Source organism: Lepidochelys olivacea, assembly GCF_965140295.1.
Source record: "Lepidochelys olivacea isolate rLepOli2 genome assembly, chromosome: 25".
Classification (NCBI taxonomy): Eukaryota; Metazoa; Chordata; order Testudines; family Cheloniidae; genus Lepidochelys; species Lepidochelys olivacea.
The window spans coordinates 19,337,096-19,360,650 of record NC_140435.1 but is presented as its reverse complement, the minus strand read 5'-3'; the positions used below and the strand labels follow the sequence as shown (position 1 = coordinate 19,360,650).

General features: G+C 43.6%; 1 protein-coding gene across 3 annotated transcripts in view; it reads left to right on the top strand.

Moving 5' to 3' along the window:
- The window catches only part of SIN3B (SIN3 transcription regulator family member B), a gene marked incomplete at its 5' end in the record, with an annotated part of 30,585 nt that extends 8,422 nt beyond the window's left edge, over positions 1-22,163 (top strand). Inside the window, 17 exons of one of the 3 annotated variants that reach the window (XR_014709638.1) lie at positions 484-747; positions 1,413-1,556; positions 2,747-2,869; positions 6,809-6,898; positions 7,323-7,441; positions 8,053-8,260; positions 10,045-10,161; positions 11,517-11,755; positions 13,619-13,802; positions 14,178-14,772; positions 15,390-15,559; positions 16,366-16,539; positions 17,761-17,853; positions 18,174-18,268; positions 18,802-19,006; positions 19,381-19,696; positions 20,531-22,163. Coding sequence is in view for 2 of the 3 variants with exons in the window: in XM_084614594.1 (XP_084470720.1) it covers positions 484-747; positions 1,413-1,556; positions 2,747-2,869; positions 4,166-4,324; positions 6,809-6,898; positions 7,323-7,441; positions 8,053-8,260; positions 10,045-10,161; positions 11,517-11,755; positions 13,619-13,802; positions 14,178-14,772; positions 15,390-15,559; positions 16,366-16,539; positions 17,761-17,853; positions 18,174-18,268; positions 18,802-19,006; positions 19,381-19,611 (3,210 nt within the window). Of the gene's footprint in view, positions 1-483; positions 748-1,412; positions 1,557-2,746; positions 2,870-4,165; positions 4,325-6,808; positions 6,899-7,322; positions 7,442-8,052; positions 8,261-10,044; positions 10,162-11,516; positions 11,756-13,618; positions 13,803-14,177; positions 14,773-15,389; positions 15,560-16,365; positions 16,540-17,760; positions 17,854-18,173; positions 18,269-18,801; positions 19,007-19,380 lie in introns of all 3 variants that reach the window. The other 2 variants (XM_084614594.1, XM_084614593.1) reach the window with 2 other exon arrangements.
- Positions 22,164-23,555: the final 1,392 nt, after the last annotated feature.

Genomic DNA, 23,555 nt, shown 5'->3' with positions numbered 1-23,555 from the left:
CTATTTTCCCTTCAAACATAAGTGTCTGTAAATAAAACAAGAATCATGAAGTTTAGCTGGTTAATGTTGGCCTTTGTTATAAATGATCAAAGCTGAAGCTTCAAAAATGAAGTCTCAGTAATGTTCATACAGTGGGGTGTATCAGATGTGAAAATCCTTTGAATAATTACGTTCCAAACTTTCAAGTACTGTAAACCTCTGTCTGAAGCTCTGTTCTCAAATAGGTATGATGGGAAGAGTTCTTTACAAGCAGTGTTGGACTGAAATGGAAAGAGGAGTGAGAGTTTAGCACTGTGACTAATGTTTTTTTAATTGATGGTCTTAGTAACAGAGGTCAAGAAATCCATGGGTCACTTAAATCTTTTACTGTGCAATTAATCTTTCCCTAACTGAACAGTTTGTAAATATGCATGATAATTTTAATGAACATGTTGTATATCTATTTTTATTTGAGTCATCAGCTTGCATTACTTCTATCACTAGGTGTCATCAGAGCCTGTTCCAAGTGCTCACCCAGGTGGTGGGTTATTGTTACATTATTGTCAGGAGAATTCTCACAACCACAGCGACTGCTCTGAGGAGTTCCGGCAGCAACTTCCATACAAAGAAGATAAATCTCAAATCTCCTTGGAATCTGATTCTGTAGAGTTCAATAATGCAATAAGTTACGTGAATAAGATCAAAACCCGTTTTCTTGACCATCCTGAAATCTACAGATCATTCTTAGAAATTCTTCACACTTACCAGGTAGAGTTCTGGCAAATAAGATATTATGGGTCAGTATTGTGGCTGTTTGAACCTGAAATGAAATTTGTTCGTACAGTACTGTTTTATTGTGATTTATAAAGCTTCCCCAACTTCAGCTTCTCTCAGACAAATGTGGCACTGAGAAACTCATAAGCATAGGCTTTGCCCCAGCATAGCTAGACCTGTGTTCTTGTGGGAATGCTTAGGGTCTGTCAAATGCTTGTCATCTCAGTAATGTGGTCGTGCTACCAGCTTTGGTTTGAAAAACGGCAGAGTTGAGAGATGACTGACTGACTGACTGACTGAAGCTGTATGGAAATCATTTTTTGTTTTAAGTTAGGTGATTTTCTTTTACCATTACTAATGTTCTATTTTTAAATGCTTTATATCTGCTAACTGGGTGCAGTGATTAGATCTGCATGCCCATGGAAGGACAACAGTTTGATAATTGACTGCTGAGCCCTGTGGTCTAGGATGCCAAACTTGGATACCCTACAAGTGGTAGCACATTGTGCTGCTACAAGAACGCTAGGCCAGCTGATAATTATCTAAAGCTTTTTCCTGTATTTGACTCTTGAATACAGTGGGTTGTCTGTTCCAGTTTCCTTGCTAACTGAAGTACACTACTGTAACAGTTTGTTTAATGTTTCTCTGTAAATTGGCAGAAAGAACAGCTGAACACTAAAGGCCGACCCTTTCGAGGCATGTCAGAGGAAGAAGTGTTTACTGAAGTAGCAAATCTCTTCAGGGGACAGGAGGATCTACTCTCTGAGTTTGGACAGTTTCTCCCTGAGGCTAAAAGATCTTTGGTATGTGTTTTGGTAGTATAAGGCAAATTAGATAGAACACTGTGACAGTCTGCTCCGTGTTTATGTTCTACTTGGATAATCTGCATAATAACTTTATTCTTTAGGGTATTTATTCAGACATTTGCTCCTGCAGGACTGAGAGCTGGGCTGGGAGAGAATGCATCAGGGTGAAAAGACTGAGAGAAGCGTTGTTTGGGTGGAGCGTCTGTGTACCTTTCTCTCAGAGCAGTTGAACAAAGCACAGTAGAGATAACCAGTCTCCTGAGATGGAACAGATAGTAAGCAGCAATGTGTAAATTCTTAGAAGTTGCTGCTCTGTGGCACTATTGGCAATAGCTAAAAGATCTCTCCCCGCACGCCTCCCCCCCCCCCCAAAAAAAAGTATGCTCTGAGCCTTCTGCCTTGGGGAGAGTAGAGCCCCTCTGAGGGGTACCTTGTGATAGAGTACTGGGTGAAAACAAGCTACCTTTGGATGCCAAATAAGCCATGTCTAAACTGGAGGGGATTATTTTGGTGGTCCACAGAGATCCATGTGGTTAAAACCATTATTTGGTGGGCTGCAACTTTTCTCTGTGACTTTCTGTGTCATCTGACTGCTCTTGCAGCATCTCCCCTATGGCTGACAAAGTCAAATGAATGTTGTCCTCGTTTCCTGCTCTTGGAATTTCTACTCTACTAAATCCTTAATACTGAATGAAAAAACTTTAGGGATAAAAAAAACCTTTGAAATTCCAGAGATGTGGAGAAAGATTTGGCCCTCGGAACAGCTCTAGCACAAATCTTGATCCTTCTGATGACTGTTTCACTGTAGGGTGCTGTTAAGATGCTACCACTGGGTCCTTCTCAAGATTTTCAAACTAGCCTTGTAGCTGTATGTATAGCTGAGACAACTGAATATAGTTTAATGTCTTACTAAAGAACTAACATTTAGTATTAATTTTTTTTTTAAAAAGGGTTAATTCTTGCTATTCCAATGGGGTGCACTTGTATGTGATGTGTAGTGGTGCGACATCACTGAAAAATATTGTTATAGAGAAACTGACTATCAGTGTTTGAATTATGCTCTCACTATTTCTTTTTTTAGTTAACTCACTTAGTGAAATCTCATGTCCTCTATTCTGTTCTTGTAAATGGGGTTCTCTTTCTGTGGAACTAATAAGGGCAAACTGAAAGCATTGTCTTTAATTTAGTTCACAGGAAATGGGCCATGTGAAATAAACAGGGTCCAGAAAACAGATCATGAAAAAAATCTGGAACATAGTAAAAAGCGATCCAGACCACTACTGCTGCGTCCTGTTCCCAGCCCAGCAAAGGTATCTTGCTGCAAACAGAAATGTGTACTATTTTCATACTTAGGCATTGCTGTAACCTGTGTTGTATGAGATAATTGCTCTCAACTTTCAAATTCTACTAAGTGCATGTCATAGGGCAGCCTCACCTGGGTGCTCCCCAGTGCCAGGCCATGGTATGATATGCATGGATGCCTCAGTTTTCCTGTCAGAGTCCCCAGAAATAGTCCTTAAGTATATTTAGCCCTTTCAGGGTTAATTACAAAAGTCCTGTATACATAAATCATAACAAAAGTCCGACAGCCATAGTCCGGACAGTACATTAAGTAGACCAAAAGAATCTCTCTGGATAGAAATTTCATGCTTGCATTGTAAGAGTAGGAATATATTACCAGCCACCTGACCAGGATGGTGATGGTGACTATGAAGTGCCCAGAGGGATTAGAGAGGCTTACAAAGGCAGAAGATACAATAATAATGGACTATTTCAACTGTCCTCATATTGACTGGGTATCTGTCACCTTGGAAGAGGATACAGAAATAAAATTTTGAGACACATTAAATGACTGCTTCCTGGAGCAGCCAGTCTTGGAACCCGCAAGAGGTGAGGCAATTTTTCAGTTAATCCTATATGGAATGCAGGATCTGGTTCAAGAGGTGAATATATCTGAGCCACTCAGTAATAGTGACCACAATGTAATGAAATTTAACATCCTTGTAGGGGGATAAAATGCCAAAGAAACTCACCATGGCAGCATTTAACTTCAAATAAGGGAACTACATAAACATGAGGAAGCTAGTTAAATGGAAATTAAAAGAAACAGCCAGAAGAGTGAAATGCCTGCAAACTGCATGGAAGTTATTTTAAACCAGCATAATAAAGACTCAAACCTAATGCATAGCCCATTTAAAAAAAAAAAAAAAAAAGGGATCAAAAACTGCCACCATGGGTGGTAAACAACTGAGTAAAAGAAGCGGATAGAGGCAAAAAGGCATTCTTTAAAAACTGGAAGTCAAAACCTAGTTAGGAAAATGGAAAGGTGTTAAACTCTGTAAAGTCAAGGGTAAAGTATAATTAGGCAGACCAAAAAAGAATTTGAAGAGCAACTAGCAAAAGATTCAAAAACTGACAGCAGGTTTTTTTTAAAGTAAATCAGAAACAGGAAATCTGCCAATCAGTGGAGCCACTGGACAATTAAGGTGCTAAAGGAGCACTCAAGGAAGACAAGGCCATTGCGGAGACACTAAATGAATTATTTGTACCAGTGTTCACTGCAGAGGATGTGAGGGAGATTCCCACACTTAAGCCTTTCTTTTTAGGTGACAAAGCTTGAGGAACTGTCCCAGACTGAGGTGTCAGTAGAGGAGGTTGTGGAACAAATTGCTAGATTAAACAGTAATAAGTCACCAGGACCAGATGGTATTCACCGAAGAGTTCTGAAGGAACTCAAATATGAAATTGCAGAACTACTAACTGTGGTATGTACTCTATTGCTTAAATCAGCCTCTGGACCAGATGACTGGAGGCTAGCTCATGTTACACTGATTTTTTAAAAAAAATTCCAGATACAATCCAGGTAATTAAAGCCTCGTAAGCCTAACTTCAGTTACCAGCAGATTGGGTGAAATGATAGTAAAGAACAGAATTCTCACACACAGGTAAAGACAATATGGTGAGGAAGAGTCAACATGGGTTTTGTAAAGGGAAATCATGCCTCACCAATCTATTAGAATTCTTTGAGGGGGTCAACAAGCATGTGGACAAGGGTAATTCAGTTGATATAATGTACTTAGACTTTTAGAAAGCCTTTGACCAGGTCCCTCGCCAAAGGCTTTAAAGCAGAGTAAATTGTCATGGGATAAGAGGGAAGGTCCTCTCATGGATCAATAATTGGTTAAAAGATAAGAAACAAAGGATCAGAATAAATGGTGAGTTTTCATAATGGAGAGCGTTAGATATCGGGGTTCCCAAAGGATCTTTACTGTGACCAGTGTTGTTCAACACATTACTAAATGATCTGGAAAAAGAGGTGAACAGTGAGTTGACAAAGTTTGCAGATGGTACAAAATTACTCAAGATAGTTAAGTCCAAAGCTGACTGCAGAGAGTTAGAGGGGGATCATATAAAACTGAGTAACTGGACAACAAAATGGCTGATGAAATTTAGTGCTGATAAGCACAAAGTAGCGCACCTAGGGAAAAATAATCTTAACTATACATACAAAATGATGGGTTCTAGATTACCTTTACCACTCAAGAATGAGATTTTGGGAGTCATTTGTGGATAGTTCTCTGAAAACATCACGCGGTGTACAGTGGCGGTTAAAAGCTAATATAATGCTAGGAACCATTAGGAAGGGGATAGATAGTAAGATAGGAAATGTCATAATGCCACTATATAAATCTATGGTATGCCCACATTTTGAACACTATATGCAGTTCTGGTTGCCCCATCTCAAAAAAGATGTACTGAAATTGGAAAAGGTACAGAGAGGGGCAGCAAAAATGGTAAGGGGTGTGGAACAACTTCCATACAAGGCTAGATTAAAAAGTCTGTGACTGTTCAATTTAGAAGAGAGACAACTTAGTGGGGGATGGGATAGAGGTCTATAAAATCATGACTGGTGTGAAGAAAATGAATAGGGAAGTGTTATTTACCCTTTCATGCAATACAAAAACTAGGGGTCACACAATGAAATTAATAGGTAGCAAGTTTAAAAGAAAAGGAAGTACTTCACACAACGCACAGTCAAGCTCATTGCCCTGTGGAACTCATTGCCAGGGGATGTGAAAGCCAGAAGTATAACTTGATTCAAAAAAGAATTAGATCAGTTCGTGGAGGATAGGTCCATCAATGGCTATTAGCCAAGATGATTAGGGATACAACCCCATGCTTTGGGTGCCCCCAAACCTCTGACTGCCAGATGCTGCGACTGAACATAAGGGGATGGATCACTCAGTAATTGCCCTGTTCGCTCCCTCTGAAGCATCTAGCATTGGCCACTGTTGGAAGACAGGATACTGGGCTAGATGGACCATTGGTCTGACCCAGTATGGCTGTTCTTATGTTCTTATCCTTAGAATCTCTCACCACACTCACCTCACCAGTACAGTTCCAGCATATCACCATGCCTCAGCCTTCTCTGGCTTCAACTCCCGACCCCAGAGAGCCGGCAGGCATCTCCCTCCACTGCACTCAGCCTTCAGCTCTCTCCACCCTTCTGTGCCCATCACTCTCTGGTGCAGGAACATCATCAGGCTCGTTTCTCCACTAGTTTCCTGACAGTTTCACCCTCTTGCTATGGAGAGTCTGTAGAGAAATTCTTTCTTTATGCAACTTTGCCCAGACACCACCTTCAGTCTCCTGATTCCCAGGCAGCTCTCAACTGCCTTCTCTCTGTCTGTCCTCAGGCATTCCCCCCCATTGATACGGCGCATGTGCTCTCTCGTAAAATCCCATTAGGAGTCAGTTGACAAGTCACAGGTGCACTGTCCTCTTTCCTCTTAAAGGACTAGTGCCAAACACGAAGGGAAAATAAAATAACTCTTATTTTTTAAATAGAAAATGGGGAGCGGGGGAGGAAGGGAAATGGTGTTGAAGACACTTAACAAAGGGAAGTTGAAAACTGTTTGGACAAGTGCATTGTCCCTTGATACAACATAAAGTTATATATAAGTGCTAAGTATCAGGAAAATGAGGACTTGATAGAAGGGCAGAATTGGGCCTCTCCCCTTGAATAAATTGCTGTTTCCTGCAGGATTATACCCTATCATTTACCTGTCATGCGAACCTGTTTTGTTTTTGCTGGGGGTCATTGATACAGACCTCCATGGAAGGTGTGATGTGGCAAAGCTAGTTTGTCATTTTGGGGAATAAAGGCTCAGAGCAAGGGGTAGTAAAATGTAAATTGCTGGTATTTGAATCAAAACCATTGAAGTAAAAGTATCGAACCTTTTCAACAGAAGAAAATGAAACTGCGAGGTACCAAAGATCTGTCAGTTGCGACAGTGGGAAAATATGGAACGTTGCAGGAGTTTTCTTTCTTCGATAAGGTCAGTGATCTGGCCCCATCCTGTTGCATGGTCTTGCTTTCAATAGGCTAGGTAGCAATTGACTGGTATTCTATGACTCCCTCTAGGGTATAGTAGAGTCCGTTAATTAACAGTTTCCTAACAAATGGAGGAGTTTTGGAGGACCCTGAGGGAAACGCATACTAGTATCTTCTTGTGTGTGTTTTTCTTTCAAGCATTTGATTTCTCTGCTTCTCAGCAATTGTGGACCTCGTAGCGTAAATCCTGTTACTAAATTACTGTTTGTAACGGGGCATTTCTGTATGCATGCTGTTTCTGAGGCTCCGATGAGTGTATGCATTTATTGGCTCTGTGCAAAAAGGCTTAGACCCTTTAAGATATCAACATAAAAATAAAGCTAGTATACAAATGATATGACAGTTTTTATTTGCCCTCCCTCTGCCAGGTGCGCAGGGTACTGAAGAGTCAGGAAGTGTATGAGAACTTCCTCCGCTGTATCGCACTCTTCAATCAGGAGCTAGTGTCAGGCTCAGAGCTTCTCCAGCTAGTCACCCCATTTTTAGGGTAAGTGAACTTGTCTTTCCAGTGACATGTAGGGTGTAGTTTTTAAACATTTGCTATATCACTTTTTCTCTCATGCTTCAACATTAAAACCTTATGAAGTCAAAGGTTTCTTCTGGGTTAGCAATGCCAAAATTTTAGCAATCATTCAGATAGAGGAGAAATAAAATCTGACACAACTTTTAGTCCGTAAAGTCTTAGAACAATTCTGTAAAACAGCCAAATAGCGGAAGTAGTATCTGATGGAGGCCAATTGAGCTGTTACACTCTCACTTCTCTTGGAGGGCTCTCATGGCAACGAACAAAGACTCCTTCAGCAGGTTAAGGAGTGGTATTGATGGGACTCTGAAGGGAGTTCTCGCTAGCCCTCCACCAAGAGGATGGTTGAAAAGAGCCTTAAGCAGAATGATTGATTGAAGCATATAACATTATGGTGGAGGGAGTTCTTAGGGCTATGTCAGGAAAGTCCTAGTTTTCAGTTTAGTTTTGACCATGGTCTGCATGAAATATAAGAGATAGTGAAGAACCAAAGTAATTAATACTTAATGGACAAAACAGACAGAATGTGATGATGTGAAATATAATTACTTACGTATGTTTGTTCATTTTTTAAGGAAATTCCCAGAACTCTTTGCACAGTTCAAATCCTTCCTTGGAGTGAAAGAGCTTTCATTTGCTTCTCCGCTGAGTGACCGATCTGGGGATGGAATGAGTCGGGAAATTGATTATGCTTCCTGCAAACGCATAGGGTCGAGTTACCGGGCTCTTCCAAAAACCTATCAGCAGCCAAAATGCAGCGGAAGAACAGCCATTTGCAAGGAGGTACTCCAAGCTTAATACCATTGAATCCCCAGTCTGCAATGATAGCCTTTTCCAAAGCAGGCTAGTCAGGACCCTCCACATACTGATTTCTTATGATGATTTAGGGTTTCTCTGAAACATGAACACTGCACCAATTTAACTTAAATCACTTTGTTTAAACTGGTGCAGCTTTTGTATGTAGGCTCTTATACTGGTTAAAGACTGCTTCTGTCCGTTTAGGTTGCACCTGTAAATTTGCTAATCTGAACTAAACTGATATAAATCAGGTTTATATGGAGATAAAAATGCCACACATAAAGTTGCTCTTTTTTAACTGAATCAGTATAAAATCACACCTTTCATTAAACTGGTACAACTTTGTGCGTGGACCCATACCTTGTCCTTGGTGATAGGTAGAAGGGGCAGCAGGAATGGGGGAGAAGTTTTATTTCACAGTATAAAATGAGTTTTTCAGCATCAGGCATGTACACAGACTTTGTAGCATAGTAGGCCAGTGAGTCATCAAAAAGCAAATTTTGAGTCAAAGCCTAAAAAAAAATCCTTTGTAAGCAGGGTGCAATTCTAGTATGGGGTCATTCAAAGTTGGCTGTGTTCAGTGATCGGTGGGGCCCTACCAAATTCATGGCCATTAAAAACACGTCACAGACCGTGAACTCTGGTATTGTGTGCTTTTACCTGATACTATATGGATTTCATGGGGTAGACCAGTGTATCTCAAATTGGGGGTCCTGACCCAAAAGGGAGTTGCATGGGGGTCACAAGGTTATTTCAGGTGGGGGTCATGGTATTGCTATCCTTACTTCCACGCTGCCTTCAGCGCTGGGTGGCCAGAGAGTGGCGGGTGCTGGCCAGGTGCCCAGGTTTGAAGGCAGCGCCCCGCCAGCAGCAGCGCAGAAGTAAAGCGCCAATACCCCACCGAGCCACCTTCGTTTCTGCTCTGCTGCCGTCAGAACTGGGCAGCTGCTGACGGTGGGCCCAGCTCTGCAGGCAGCAGCGCAGAAGTAAGGGTAGCAACACCAGACCAGGCCACCCTTACTTCGGCGCTGCTGCTGGCGATGGCTCTGCCTTCAGAGCTGGGCTCCCAGCCGGCAGCTGCCGCTCTCCAGCTGCCTGGCTCTGAAGGCAGCACCGCTGCCAGAAGTAAGGGTAGCAGTACCACAACCCTCCCTACCCCCCTACACACTCCTTTTTGGGTCAGGACCCCTACAATTACAATACTGTGAAATTTCAGATTTAAATAGCTGAAATCATGAAATTTACAACTTTTAAAATCCTGTGACCATGAAATTGACCAAAATGGACCATGAATTTGGTAGGGCCCTAGTGATAGGGAAAGTGAAACCTGTAGGTTTGTGAAGCACTTGCTGCCCTTTGTTATAAAGGAGTATTCTGAGTCAGAGCATCCTGGCAGAAAGAGGGAGTTGGGTTTAATAGAGCAACCCTCCTTGGCACTGGCATGTTTGTCTCCATTATCACCAGTAGCTGACTATTATAGACAAACATCTCTTCCTCCTTATGAAACAGCAGCAAAGGACACCTTAGACACCTTTTGAACAATGTCTGGGTGCAACTATTCACATGCACAATGTCTGAGAAATGGTCAACGCTGACGTTTTAAAATTCTGGCACAGATCATTGGCAAAAATACCTAGCTGGCTGCCTGCTGATAGAAACAATGTTAATATACTACTTTATATTTTCCCCTGTAGAGGTCCTATCAGGTCCTCAGGAACAGGTCCTTTTTCATAGGACACTGTAGACTGCTGTGTTTGACTCTGTTGTAGGTATTAAATGACACTTGGGTCTCATTTCCATCCTGGTCTGAAGACTCTACATTTGTCAGCTCAAAGAAGACGCCCTATGAGGAACAGCTGCATCGCTGTGAGGACGAACGGTTTGAGGTAGTTCTGCTGTTCAACTTAGAACTTTGCAACTTGGTCTCCTGTTCATGTGATCAAGAGCCTTGAAATTATTTAGAGTTAAGGCTACGATTATGTCATGGAAGTCACAGAAACCGTGACTTCCAGAGACCTCTGTGACATTTTCTTCCCTGGGGCTGGAGCTGTCAGTAGGCAGCCCCACAGTTCTCAGCCACTGCTGGCAACGGGCCCCCAGCAGCTCCTAGCTGGTGGGCAGCAGGGGCCCCCAGATTTCCCAGCTCCCCAAGCGGCAAGGGGACCACCTGTAGTGGCCTACCTGTGGCAGGCGGTGAAGGGGCTTCCCCGCTGCAGCCCAGCCATGAAGGGCAGTGGGGGTATCCCAGAGCCCCCAGCCACTGTGGGTGCTGGACCCCCTCCCTTCCCATTTTCACAGATATTTTTAGTAAAATCACGGACAAGTCATGGGCTTCCATGAATTTTTGTTTATTGCTCGTGATCTGTCCATGATTTTTACTAAAAATATCTGTGACAAAATCTGAGCCTTATTTATAGTCAATAGCCAGATGCTGAATGCTTTATTAGTAAAGCCCTGAAAATCCATAGATATCCGTGGACTATTTTTGTGGCTCATGGATAGATACAGATCCAAATTTTATATCTAAAGGCTTGTAAATCTGTTGATATCCACTTGATATCTGCAGAAGTGGATATCCACAGATCAATTTTGTAGATCACGGATCAGACGCAGATATAAATTTTGTATCCGAGCAGGGCTCAATTTATTAGAGTTAGGCTCTTCTTGCTGTGTCAGCCCCTCCCCTTCTTTTTACTTTAGCTTTAGTGTGGGTTTGCTTTCCCAAGGCTGCTTTTCTCCAAAGTTAACCCTTTCACCACTTCTCCCCAGTAGTGGTGATTGCTCTGTACTTCTCCAGACTGGGGGGAGGAGGCACGAACACCATAATGCCACTGTGTGTATCAGGGGAGGAAAAGGTTTCAAGAGCTTTACATACCCTCCTTTTCATGCCGGGCTTGGAGGTGTGCCTGCTGGTACTCTTGCATGTGCTGTATCTTTAAATGTTGCTTTTGGTGTAGAGGATTTTATTTCTAAGCACAGTCTCTCTCTAAACCAGATATGATGTCAACTGCATCATAGCATCCTGCTTTGCCAAGGGCAAATGCAGCACAAAATAGCCCGTAGGGAAATCTGGGGGTCAATTCTACAATTGAGAGTACTGTTGGAGAATCCTCACTGAAGCCCCTGATCCCCAGCCAGTGGACATTGAAATAGAAGTACAGATCTGAGCAAAGGAGAAGAGAGCAGAGACCAGCTGCTGAATCCTTTCTTACGCTGTTGTTTCATTTGTGAACTTTAACAGTTGGATGTTGTCTTGGAAACCAATCTGGCCACAATACGCGTGTTGGAGAGTGTTCAGAAAAAGCTGTCTCGGATGTCTCAAGAGGATCAGGAGAAATTCCGATTGGATGATTGCTTGGGAGGAACATCGGAAGTTATCCAGCGCAGAGCCATCTACCGTATCTATGGTGATAAAGCGCCAGAAATCATTGAGAGTCTTAAAAAAAATCCGGTTACTGCGGTCCCCGTAGTTTTAAAAAGGTAAACTTTCTTGGGTTTCAAACTCTTTCTTGGGTTCACTTATCATTTCTATCTAATTAGCCAATGTAGTCTTTGAAAGCTTGTTGTTTCAGAAGTTAATTACCTATTTTCATCTCTTTGGACTCTAGCCCAGGCCAGAGGTGAGCAATTAATGGAATATCTTTAAAAAATCACTTCAGTATAATAGGTCACAAAGATATTAGCCGACTCTTAGCTCCATCTGAGAACAGCTTTAACAATACAAATTATGACAATGCACTGTTGCTCTTGCAGTAACAGTGTGTATGTTTCAGCAGAAAATAGCCACAAACTTTGTGATGATTGTGTAATATGGGGATAACTGTAACAAGATCGCTGCTTCTCCTGCCATGAAAATTGTTAAATTGGTTTTTCATTCATTTTATAAGTAAACCAAGCTATTCCTTTAGTTCTGTGGGGCTTTGCCATTGTTTGGTTTCAGCTAGGCTTTCTCCTCAGATGGCTTTTTGTATTAATGTGAACATTGAAAAATACATTTTCAAATTAAACTTTTTTCAGATTCTCTCTTTGTAGGAGGCATGATATAAAAAATGCGTATAGTTTAATTGAAAGGCTAAGTAATTGGGTAAAAGGTTTCAGATACCTTTGGTATTAACATGTAAAGTTTTTTTTAAATTCAGTCTATAATACAGGTTCTGTAATACATCGTTTCTAGTGCATGGCAATCAACTGTGTCACCCCCACCCTGGTGAATTCTTCACATTTGCACACTGTATTGCTCTGTAATGGAGCCATGAGAGTGGCTCCATTGTTATGGTTATGCTCATCACTGGCTTGCTGAGAAAAGTTCCTTTCTGCATTAAAATGTCTTAGTCCAACTCAGAGGAAGGGAGGATTTTATTTTTTGAAAATATGAGGTTAATTGGACGTCATTTTGAATGAGACTTTAGAATAGTGGGGGTGGGGGGCAGGCCTTTTTTTGAAAATTCTAATTGTTTTTGTCCAGTTAGAACAGAAAAACCTCTTTATGGATTAATCTTCACTGAGAACCAATGCATGAATTAATCATGTTGGATTCCAAGGGTGTGTTGTTGTTAGAGGTGATCTCTGCATGTGGGGCAGCACTGTTACAGGTCCATTGACTGTTACGTAACTAGTGCCATATAATCTCAACTTGTATTTTTAACAGGAGGTTTTTCTTGCCATTTTTCTCCAAAGAGCCTCTGCTTGCTAGGCGTGCGCATCTCATGTTGTTTTTCCCTTTAAAATTACAATTAAAATTAATCTATTCAACATGTATTTTAAAAAGAGAGAAAATCAGTCCCACCCTCCAATTGTTCTCTCCCTGGTGCATAGGCTCTTAACTTCCTTATCCCCAACTGCCAAATCTCCTGTTCTGAATCCTGGCTTCTGGCAGCCAGCAACTTGGGACAACAGCCATCTATGGCATCTTCACACAGCACCCACTGTTCCTGGACCCTGCTCTGTGACAGCTTCTTTAGTGCCTGAGGAAAATTTAGCTCTGCCCCTCATTTCTGAGCCATTTCCACTTCCCAGCATTTCTGGCTGGTCACGTGGAATCCTTGTATGTAAGACAGAGACGGTTAGGTGGAGATCTCCTAGGACCTGAGAAAATTGTTCCAGAAAAAGGAGGGCAGAGTTAAGGTGTTGGCATCTCTACTGTGGATTGCCTGAGTTTCTGTCACTTAAGAGGTTTTTTAAATGTTGTATATTCACAGCCACGACTATTTACCAAAGTCTTGTCTTTTTTTTTCTTTTCCCCTGGGAATACTGAAAGTCTTGCTGTGCCTCAGCAGGCTGCTTTTAAAACGTGTGTGAATTTCTGTGGTATGGTTTTCAAATGGTCTGTTCTGCATTATGCAGGTTAAAAGCAAAAGAGGAGGAATGGCGGGAAGCCCAGCAGGGCTTCAACAAGATCTGGCGGGAGCAGTATGAGAAGGCGTACTTAAAGTCCCTTGACCACCAGGCCGTCAACTTCAAACAAAATGACACCAAAGCCCTGCGCTCCAAGAGTTTGCTGAATGAGATTGAGAGCGTCTACGATGAGGTGTATATGTTAGCAAACAATCAATCATGTCTGTTTATATTGTTCTGTATTACGGTAATGCCCAGAAGTTCAGATCAGAATTGGGTCCCTGTTGTGGGAAGCGCTGTACAAACATCGAGGAAGATACCATCCCTACCCTGAAAAGCTTATAATTTAAGATGACAAGAGTGGGTGAGAAGAATGCTCGAAAATATATATAACTTGTAGATAAAAAATGTAAGAGAATTAGCATATGTAATCCCATAAATATCCCCTTTCCTCACTTGACCCCCAGCCTAGCCATCAACACTTGGCTGATTTTGTGTGTGTGTTGTGGCGGGAATGGCTCGCAGGAATGGATTAGAAGGATCTTACTTGTTTGTCCCTCGATTATAGCATCAGGAGCAGCATTCAGAGGGGAGAAGTGCCACCACGAACGAGCCTCACCTCATCTTCATCTATGAGGATAAACAGATTCTGGAAGATGCAGCTTCACTCATTAGCTACTATGTGAAACGACAGCCCACTATCCAGAAGGAAGATCAAGCCACCATTCGGCAAATAGTCCATCACTTCGTACCAGAGCTGTTTTTCTCTCCGCTCCCTGACCACAGTGTTTCTGAAGAGTCAACTGATGAGGACAGAGAAAACCACCAGGGACAGACCCTGGATGCTCCTGAGCTACGAAAGAAACAGGTGCCAGGGCCGCTGAGCAGCCCTCTGGAGGAGAAAGCCGGGTTCTGTGATGCCGCTGTGGCTGAGTCTCACAAACCTCTGGACGATGTGTATAGTCTGTTCTTTGCCAATAATAATTGGTATTTCTTCCTCCGCCTTCACCAGACTCTCTGCTCAAGGCTCTTAAAGATTTATCGTCAAGCTCAGAAGCAGCTTCTAGAGTATCGGACTGAAAAGGAGAGGGAGAAACTCCTCTGTGAGGGAAGGAAAGAAAAGTCCAATGATCCAGCCATGGAACTGAGATTGAAACAACCAAGTAAGAGCATTCTGCAGTCTGGGAATTATTTTGCTGTTTGCGTTCTGAGTGCCTTAAGCAGAGGCCACTTGTAGTGACTGGGACCAGCTGGCATGAATATGAGGAATAGAGATAACTGAGACCTCTCCAGTGTCTGAGAATTATGGATTCATAACTAATGTTACCTGCATGTATTAACCAGGATAGTTAGGGGATAACTTACAAGCCAAGGGACACATCTTTGTTCATTTACACCTCTACAAGCCCATTGGCTGTTGTACGATATATACCTTATGTCTTCTATATGGGTATTTCTAGAACATGAGAAAATACTGTTACAAAGAGTCTTGGAGTTTGTTGCTCACATTTAAAATACAGACACATGTATGAGAGTTGAATCAGGCACTGCCCCAATGACAATTTCAGATAGTGACACTGTTCTCATGGGGTCTTCCGTATGCTGTCAGTGGCATCTGGAAGGATGTGGTTGGTGCTACACTTGAAGTGTATTGCTTATGTCTAAAAATATTCTTGCTGCCAAATGTCCTAGATCTAGAGCACAGTTATCTCTTCTGTCCCCTGCCTCGGGGCCACCCTCTGCCTCTTGTGTGCAGTGACTGCTTTCTTCTCCTGCCCAGGTGAGGTGGAGTTGGAGGAATACTACCCAGCATTCTTGGATATGGTGAGAAGTTTGCTGGATGGGAATATTGACCCCACACAGTATGAGGACACTCTGAGGGAGATGTTCACTATCCACGCCTACATTGGCTTCACCATGGACAAGCTGGTGCAGAATATTGTCCGCCAGGTAATCATCTCTCAAATCATCTCTTAGTGCTTCCATGGTGCAGTTGGTGGACAGCCCTTCCTTGTCCTATTGATAAACAGGTCTCTCAGTGTGTATGAGAGAGTTAGCAAAGGTCAGAGTAAAGGTGAAGAGGAGCTTAACCTTAGAGTGACACTTGGAATGTATCTCCTGGTGAGACAGGCATTCAACTCTTTGTTTCCCTCCCCTTCTCTCCATAGCTTAAAAACCCTGGGTATCGCAGTTTAAAGGAATTGGCATTTGAAAATCTAGGCCTGTGGACTTGCAGCTTCTGTACGTTTCAGTATTCCCTCTTTGATTACAAAGTTTGCATTAGGGTTACAAGGTATCCTGCAAACATAAGAAGCCAAGATTTCTCCTGAGGTGTTTACACAACCGTTAAGGTGATGGGAAAAAGGCTGAGGAAATAGTGAAAGGAAACGACTATTGGTAAAATCAGGAGAAAATGCAGTTTGTGAACGGAAATTCCTGTGGCCAGTTAACTTACGACTACACCTCTCATTGATTTCTCTGCTGATGACACTTGACTGTCCCCACCAAAGCCATTTGGATGCTTGGATTAGGAGTTGTGTTAGACGATTCACACTAACTACATTATCAAGCTCTCCGTTACCAGTTTAGCAATTAGATGTTTAAACAAGTGCTTAAGACTTGACTGCCTCTTGCTCCCTCTGTTACATTCATTGCAAAATGGGAGGGGGGCAGATGTAAGGGAGCAGTGTGGGTTGCACCAGTGTATGTCACACTCTTGGTGGAAACTTGCTGACCCCTTTTTCTCTTGATAACAGCTTCACCATCTTGTGAGTGATGATATCTGCCTGAAGGTTGTAGAGCTCTACTTAAGTGAGAGAAAGCGAGGTGCTGCTGGAGGCAACCTGTCCTCCAGGTGTGTCCGGGCAGCCAAGGAGACCAGCTATCAGTGGAAGGCTGAGCGCTGCATGGCAGATGAGAACTGCTTCAAGGTGAGAGCTTGCTTCAGAGGAATTACCCAAAGCAGAGGGGAACCAGACTGGGGTGGTCCAGACAGCAGCAGTCTGATGCTCTCCTGATAGCCTAGCTCCCAAGAGATTAGATGAATCCTGTTACTTAGGGACAAGGGAGTTTAATTTATCTCTTGGATCAGGCAGCTGGGGAGTTATCCTATCTTTGTAGCTCCAAGCCAAGGAGGCTGTGATCAAGCGCCCATCAGAGTTTGCTCTTATTCAGACATGCAGGAAGCCTTTGAGTGAATATATTACTTTTCAGATAGTTCCATAGGGGCATGTGGCACTTTGAAGGCAAATAAAGAGACAAAGCTCTTTCCTGACAGGGCAGTGGGCAAAGAGAGCTGAAAGGAGAGGGCTTCTGCCCTTTAGGCACAGCATGAATGCTGGCTGCACTCAGACCTAGGCAAGTCCAAAAGTGTGTGGTGAGTTTCAGTGCTAGGGTTAGAGTTCAGAGGCTTTATGGACAGTGAGTTTCAAGGAAGGATTTGAATGTGGAAGGATGGAGTCTTAGGGCATCTTTGCAGAAGGCCCAGGAGGTTGGTTCCAGGGGGACTGGTGGGGAGGCAGAGGGAGGAGATGGTGGTTATAGTAGCCAGTGCAGGTGAAAACCAAAGCTTTGGAGAGTGGTTCTAGCAATAAGGATCGAATTAAGAGGAAAGTCTTGTAGAGGAAGGACAGGCAGCATTTGGCAACAGTTTGGACAGGCATGAGCAAATGCGAGAGAAGTCCAATATAACATCAGGGTGGTGAGGAGGGGAGTGGTGCAACTAGCAGTCTTGGAGGGCGAAGGGTCAGGAGGACGACGGGAAGGAAGGATGGAGCTTTGTTTTGATGTATTGAGTTTGAGGAGTTACTGTGCCAAGGGTGATGGGGCAGGCAAGAGGAGCAGGTTTCACAGAAGGAGGGAACACCCAGGGTGAGTGGGGCAGGGCAGAGCTTGAGAGTTGGAAAGAACGTCTGCATAAAGGTGGCATTGAAATCCCCAAGGACACAATGTAGAGGAACGGAGAAAGTGGTAGCAAGAACTGAGCCTAGGTTTCTGTGTGGTCAAGCATCAGGGTGCCATGTTGTATATTCACCTCTTCTCCAATCTGTTGTGTTCAGTGGAATTTCCATGAAAATTCAGCACACTGATCTGGGCTCCTGCCGAGCTCTGGAGGCTCCAGGTGACATCCTTTGTGTCTCACTTCATTACAGGTAATGTTTCTTCAGAGGAAAGGGCAGGTGATAATGACCATCGAGCTACTAGATACAGAAGAGACCCAAACAGAAGACCCTATGGAGGTTCAGGTAATTAAGCTGCAAGGACTATGGAGTCACCTCTGTGCCACTGACAAAGGAGGCTGCCAGGAATGTTCCCTTCCATTTCACTCCAAATTGTGGGACAGGCTTTCCCAGGACAATGAGTGTACTTGGGGTAGAGCATGTGGAGGACTGTGTGTCCTTGATGTAGAGGCTGCTGATACAGAAGTGGATTTAAACGCAGATTGGCTCAGGGTGGTTGGGTTAGGTACAGGCAGCTTTAAAAGCAGTCTGGAAATATCCTATTAAGGCAACTGAGTTTATTCTGGCTGGGGAGATATGACTTGGAAACGGTCTTTCTTGTATAGCACTTGGCTAACTACATGGAACAGTACGTTGGGGTGGAGGGCGTCCCAAACAACCAGAACGATGGCTTCTTACTGAAACCGGTCTTTCTGCAAAGGTGAGCTCTCCCCTTTCCCTGGTGTCTTGCCCACGACAGCTGGTTCTGCTGCTGCCCTGTGTGTTGAGATTATTTTGATTCTAATCCTGTGTGAAAGAGTCCCTTAAAATTTTATTTCTTTTGCACTTTCCATCCCTAGCACCTCAAAACCAATATACTGTACACACTGTTCCAGGGAAATACAGACCCACTGGGTTGCAGGTTTATAACCAGTGTGTGGCGCTCTGCACAAGGGCTTTTAGGGCAGCAGTCAGGTTTTCACACAATATTAAGTGTACAGTAAGGAGGAGAGAGTGGGACTGTCTTCTAAGCAGTCCCTCTTTTGGGGGGGAATTTATGGCCTAGTCCCTTCTGCACTTCATCACAAAAGTATGCCAACCTTGGGGGTAAGGGGGATGGTCTGGAAGCAAAGTTCCTGGGAAGAGCCAGGCATAGGAATGTGAATTTCACGCTCTGATCTTTGGTGACTAGGAGGGTGGAAGCTGAATAGCCAGGGATTTTAAATTACTTCATAATACTTGGTTTCGTCCTAGGAACCTTAAAAAATTCCGCAAGTGGCAATGCAAGCAAGTGAGAGCTCTGCGGAGTGAAGTGAAGAGTTCCTGGAAGAGGCTGATCGGGGTGGAGAGTGCATGCAACATGGACTGCAGGTTTAGGCTCAACACCCACAAAATGATGTTCATCATGAACTCTGAGGATTACATGTACAGGCGGGGGACTCTCTCCCGAGCTAAGCAGGTGCATGTCCTGTTATTCTCTCAACAACTCAGGCACTGGCAGAGATGGGGAACTTCAGCTGCGACACCTGCAGTGACAGGAGTCTCATGGCTGAATTCCTACAGACTGCTCCCTGGAGTTACATCTCCACGCTGGCTGAAATAGCAGAGGAACTGGTAAATGCTGTATACCTTAGTTTACTAGCCATAGCTTTACCATGCAAGTTGCACAGGAGGATAGTTCCATGTAAGAAGCAGAGGCCTCTAGAAGCAGGTACAAGGGATATGTGCTCCTCTGGTTGTTTTAAAGCATGAATGTCTCAAGTGTCCAGAGAGCTGAAGATTTAACCTTCTCCCCTATGAGCCTTTCAGTGACCTTTACTGTCCTTATCTCAGGTGCAGCCCATGGTTCTGCTCAAGCACCACCAACAGTTTGATGAGTGGCACAGCAGGTGGCTAGAAGAGAATGTTACTGTGGAGGCAGCAGAACTGGTTCAAGACTGGCTAATGGGCGATGAGGACGAGGACATGGTCCCATGCAAAACAACTTGTGAGACAGTGAATGTCCATGGGGTCCCCGTGAATAGATACAGAGTCCAGTACAGTCGCCGTCCGGCCTCACCATGAGCAGAGACTCATCCACATGACCATGCCAAGCAGGAGCTTTGCCGGCAAAACACTTTTACTCTGAGAATAGTGGTGGGAATGCAATGTATGTATTAATGATATTTATCCAAACAGCATTTTACTTTGAGTTATGATGTATTTTCCATATGGCATAGAATTGTCTCCTTGCAGTGTAATCCTCCAGGCCATGTCATTGTGAAGAGCGCTAAAGCCATTCCTGGAAGAGGGCTCTTAGCATTGCCACTCTGTATAGTAGCTTTCTATCATCAGGCCTACCACAAGTCAGCCGGAGTGGGAAAGGCTGAGCAAGGTGGGCTGTCTACTTGGGTGGTGCCAAGTGCTCAGCTCCAGAAGAGCTGCCAAAGGCTGCTGCGTTGGAGGAACAGGGCAAGCTGGCCTGGCTGCTTGCAGGGGTGGCTGAGGGGGCTGCATGCTCTAGTCAGTGTAGAGCACGATGGGTGCTAGAGCTGACCCTGGCAGCTGCCTCATCTTTTTGAAGTGTTTAATGTTTCATGTCCCTCTGCATTTCATGCCATGCCTTAGTCTGCAGAACTTCTTAATATAACCCCTCAGGGCCAGTGGGCCCAGAGCAGTGGCTTTGCCATGGGTGCAGGGACTCAGTTGCGTTATCTGTTCAGACTAATGAAGCTATGAATGCCACGTGCGTTACTGCTGCTGTGGTGGGGAAATGCCAAATCTTGAGACCTCAAGGGAGGGAAATGAGACCCTCGAATTTTAAAACAGCTAGATTGGCTAAGAGTTTCAGAGCAGGCGCTAATCAGAAATGGCTCCATGGGCTGCATTGCTGAGCAAGTGAGCCCAGGCACATTCTCTGCCTCCGCAGAGAATTCTGTATTGGATCCCTTGTTGATCTTTATAAAACTGTGTCACACTGCAATATCCTGCCTTCTCATTTCAGGAACTGCTTGAAGCTGGAATAAAATCCATGAGGAGGTCTGGGTTTTTGTTTGTGTTTTGCATGCTGATGGACAGCCTCTGGAGACTCTGTGTTGCAGACACATATCTTAGTACTGCTGGGATAGTAACACTTACAAAGTGGATCAGTAGATGGAGCTCTTAAAGCATGTTTGTATTGGCTTGGAGGGTTTCCTAGATACTGCTCTTTTGCTGATGTCTGTACAGATGCTCTCTTTTGCAGTGACACACAGAAATGTGTATTCATGGGAGGATTCTGTCCAGGCATAAGCAGTGTAGACAAGCTATTCCATTGACACGTTCTGTACCTCTTCCTGAACTCTGCCAAAAAAAACAAACCACCCACCCACCGGGCTCTGAACCACACAAAACTCTACATTCATCTTCTGACTTAAATCTAGCAAAAGAACCAGAAAGTTCAGAGTCAAGACAGCCCTGCAACCCCATCCTGACTTCACTTGTGTATTGCAGGAGCCTGGGAATATCACATAATCCTGTGTAAAATACATTGTGTCATGAGGCAAATCTAGCTTCTTTTCAGCCCTGACTCCGAGGACTCCTGGACATTTGTGGGGGTGGAGGGGGAATTGGACCCCCAAATGTGTTTGTTTCTGTGGTTTGGTTTTTATGGTTATAATTTCTGCTGGACCCAAGTAGCAGCCTATCGGAGTCGTGCTATGTTTACCCCACTGTACTGCATTTGGTTTCGCAGTTGTCTCCCTTGACAGCAGAAGAAATGGGCCATTTGTGCACATTTGACCTAAAACTGTACCAGTTGTTTCTTTTTTGCAAGATAATCTGTGAATGGGAGACAGCAAGGCTGACCATTTGGCATTTGTGGCTACATGCACATCCATTGCCAGCAGTGCGCTTTGTACCATGAACCCAAATTCTTATTGTCCAGGGCTCAACTGATGCCAGTGGCAGGAATTATATGAAGGTTTTTTCAAAGCCCTTGGCTTGTTTTAGGTAAGGGATGGAGCTCTGTAAAAGGTTAGGATAGATCTGACTAGTGCAACATCTCTTTTGCCTCTACACAGCTCTACAAACACACCTCAGTCCTGTTCAACACTCTGCTGTCCCAAGCAGAGATGACCAACTGTGCCAAATTTTGTTATGGTTTTGTGATACAGACAAATGTTTACTAGAAAGTAGCTTGCAACTTGTGGCTTAAAATGCAATTGATTCCAAGTCTCCCAGGGTGCGTAAGGCTAATACACGCATGGACCCTGGTCAGTCTCCCCAACATTTTTAAGTGTACTTCAGGTATTTTTACGCATCCTTATTTTGTAAACCTTAATTTATAATCTGAATGGATTAAGTGAGAATTTCATCATTTACAGCACTATTGTCTCAAATGTGATAGTAGCAAATGATGTGAATGAAACAAGTGGGTGGTGCCAATGTGTTTGAGAGCGGCCTGCTAACATTTGAGATTTCAGCATTTGAACACTGTCTATCTTCTAGCATGAAATTGATTAAAGAAAGTTTGTTCTTCCATTTTTTTGAAGGATCTTTGCTTTGGGGCTTGTAATTGCTTTGCCAGCTCTTTGAATGTAGTTTTTTTATATTTATTTGCACATTCAAGTAAAATAAAATATTGATTTTAAAAGTCAGCAGCTCTCCCTGAGTTCTTTGTTTTAAGTGAATTTAGAGCTGGTGTGTACAGCCCTGGAGACTGAAGACTCATTTCTAACTATAGAACAGCCTGATAATAGGCTGTATAGGTGTCTGTAAAGGCAGGTGTAGGACAGCCAGAGCCAGCTTGTGATCTGGACATCTGTTTGCTATCGCCCGCACTGAGACTTCCAATTCACTTCATATGGGCCAATAGGCAGTCCTCAAAAAGGAAACAACTTGTGGCCATTAGCATCTTGGGCTGGTTTTGAGTGATAGACTAGAGCAATGGTCTCCAAACTTTTTGGATCACGCACCCCCAGGGCCAGCTCTAGGGAAATTTTTAAAAAAACACCTGCCGCCGGCATGCCACCGAAGAATCAAAGGTCCAGGAGCACGGCTGCCGCCGTGTCGGCAGCACTCCTTCGGCGGTGCTCCTCCTACCGCGCACCCCCAGGGATGGTGTTGCGCACCCCTGGGGTGTGCACACCCCACTTTGGAGACCACTGGACTAGAGGCTCTTGCTGCTACTGCATTACCAGTGCCAACTGTTCTACTTATCTGATCGATAAAAACACTGCTCTTCTGGATCTGACTAGCTGTTGTATGTAAGGACTGGTGCCTTGAATATTTGACTTTCCTTGGTCTACCCCAAAGATTTAGATGGTGCCATGGTTTCTGGGTTTCATTTTCAAGTGCCAGTGAAAAGCGGAGACATTTATTTGGCTTTCAATACTCTGGCCAAAATGTGCCCTTCACAGAGAGCTGGGGGCATTCAACCCATCTAAAAATCAGGCCACTTCTTTAAGTGTAAGAGATTATTTAGGTGCCTAACTGTAAATCACCTAAGCTTGAAAATCTTATCCACTGTCTGCATGTGCATCTTATCCACTGTCTGCATCACTGTGAAAAAGGCAAATGCAACCCTAGGATGCAGCAGGCAAGGTATTTCCAGTAGAGACAAAGAAGTGTTATTACCATTGTATAAGATGGTACAAAGAGACCCCTCATCTAGAATACTGTGCAATTCTGATCTCCCATATTTAAGAAAAGGAGTACTTGTGGCACCTTAGAGACTAACAAACTTATTTGAGTATAAGCTTTCGTGAGCTACAGCTAACTTCATCGGATGCATTCAGTGGAAAATACAGTGGGGAGATTTATATACACAGAGAACATGAAACAATGGGTGTTACCATACACATTGTAAGGAGAGTGATCACTTAAGATCCGATGAAGTGAGCTGTAGCTCACGAAAGCTCATGCTCAAATAAATTGGTTAGTCTCTAAGGTGCCACAAGTACTCCTTTTCTTTTTGCGAATACAGACTAACACGGCTGTTACTCTGAAACCTGTCACTTACGATGAGCTATTACCAGTAGGAGAGCGGG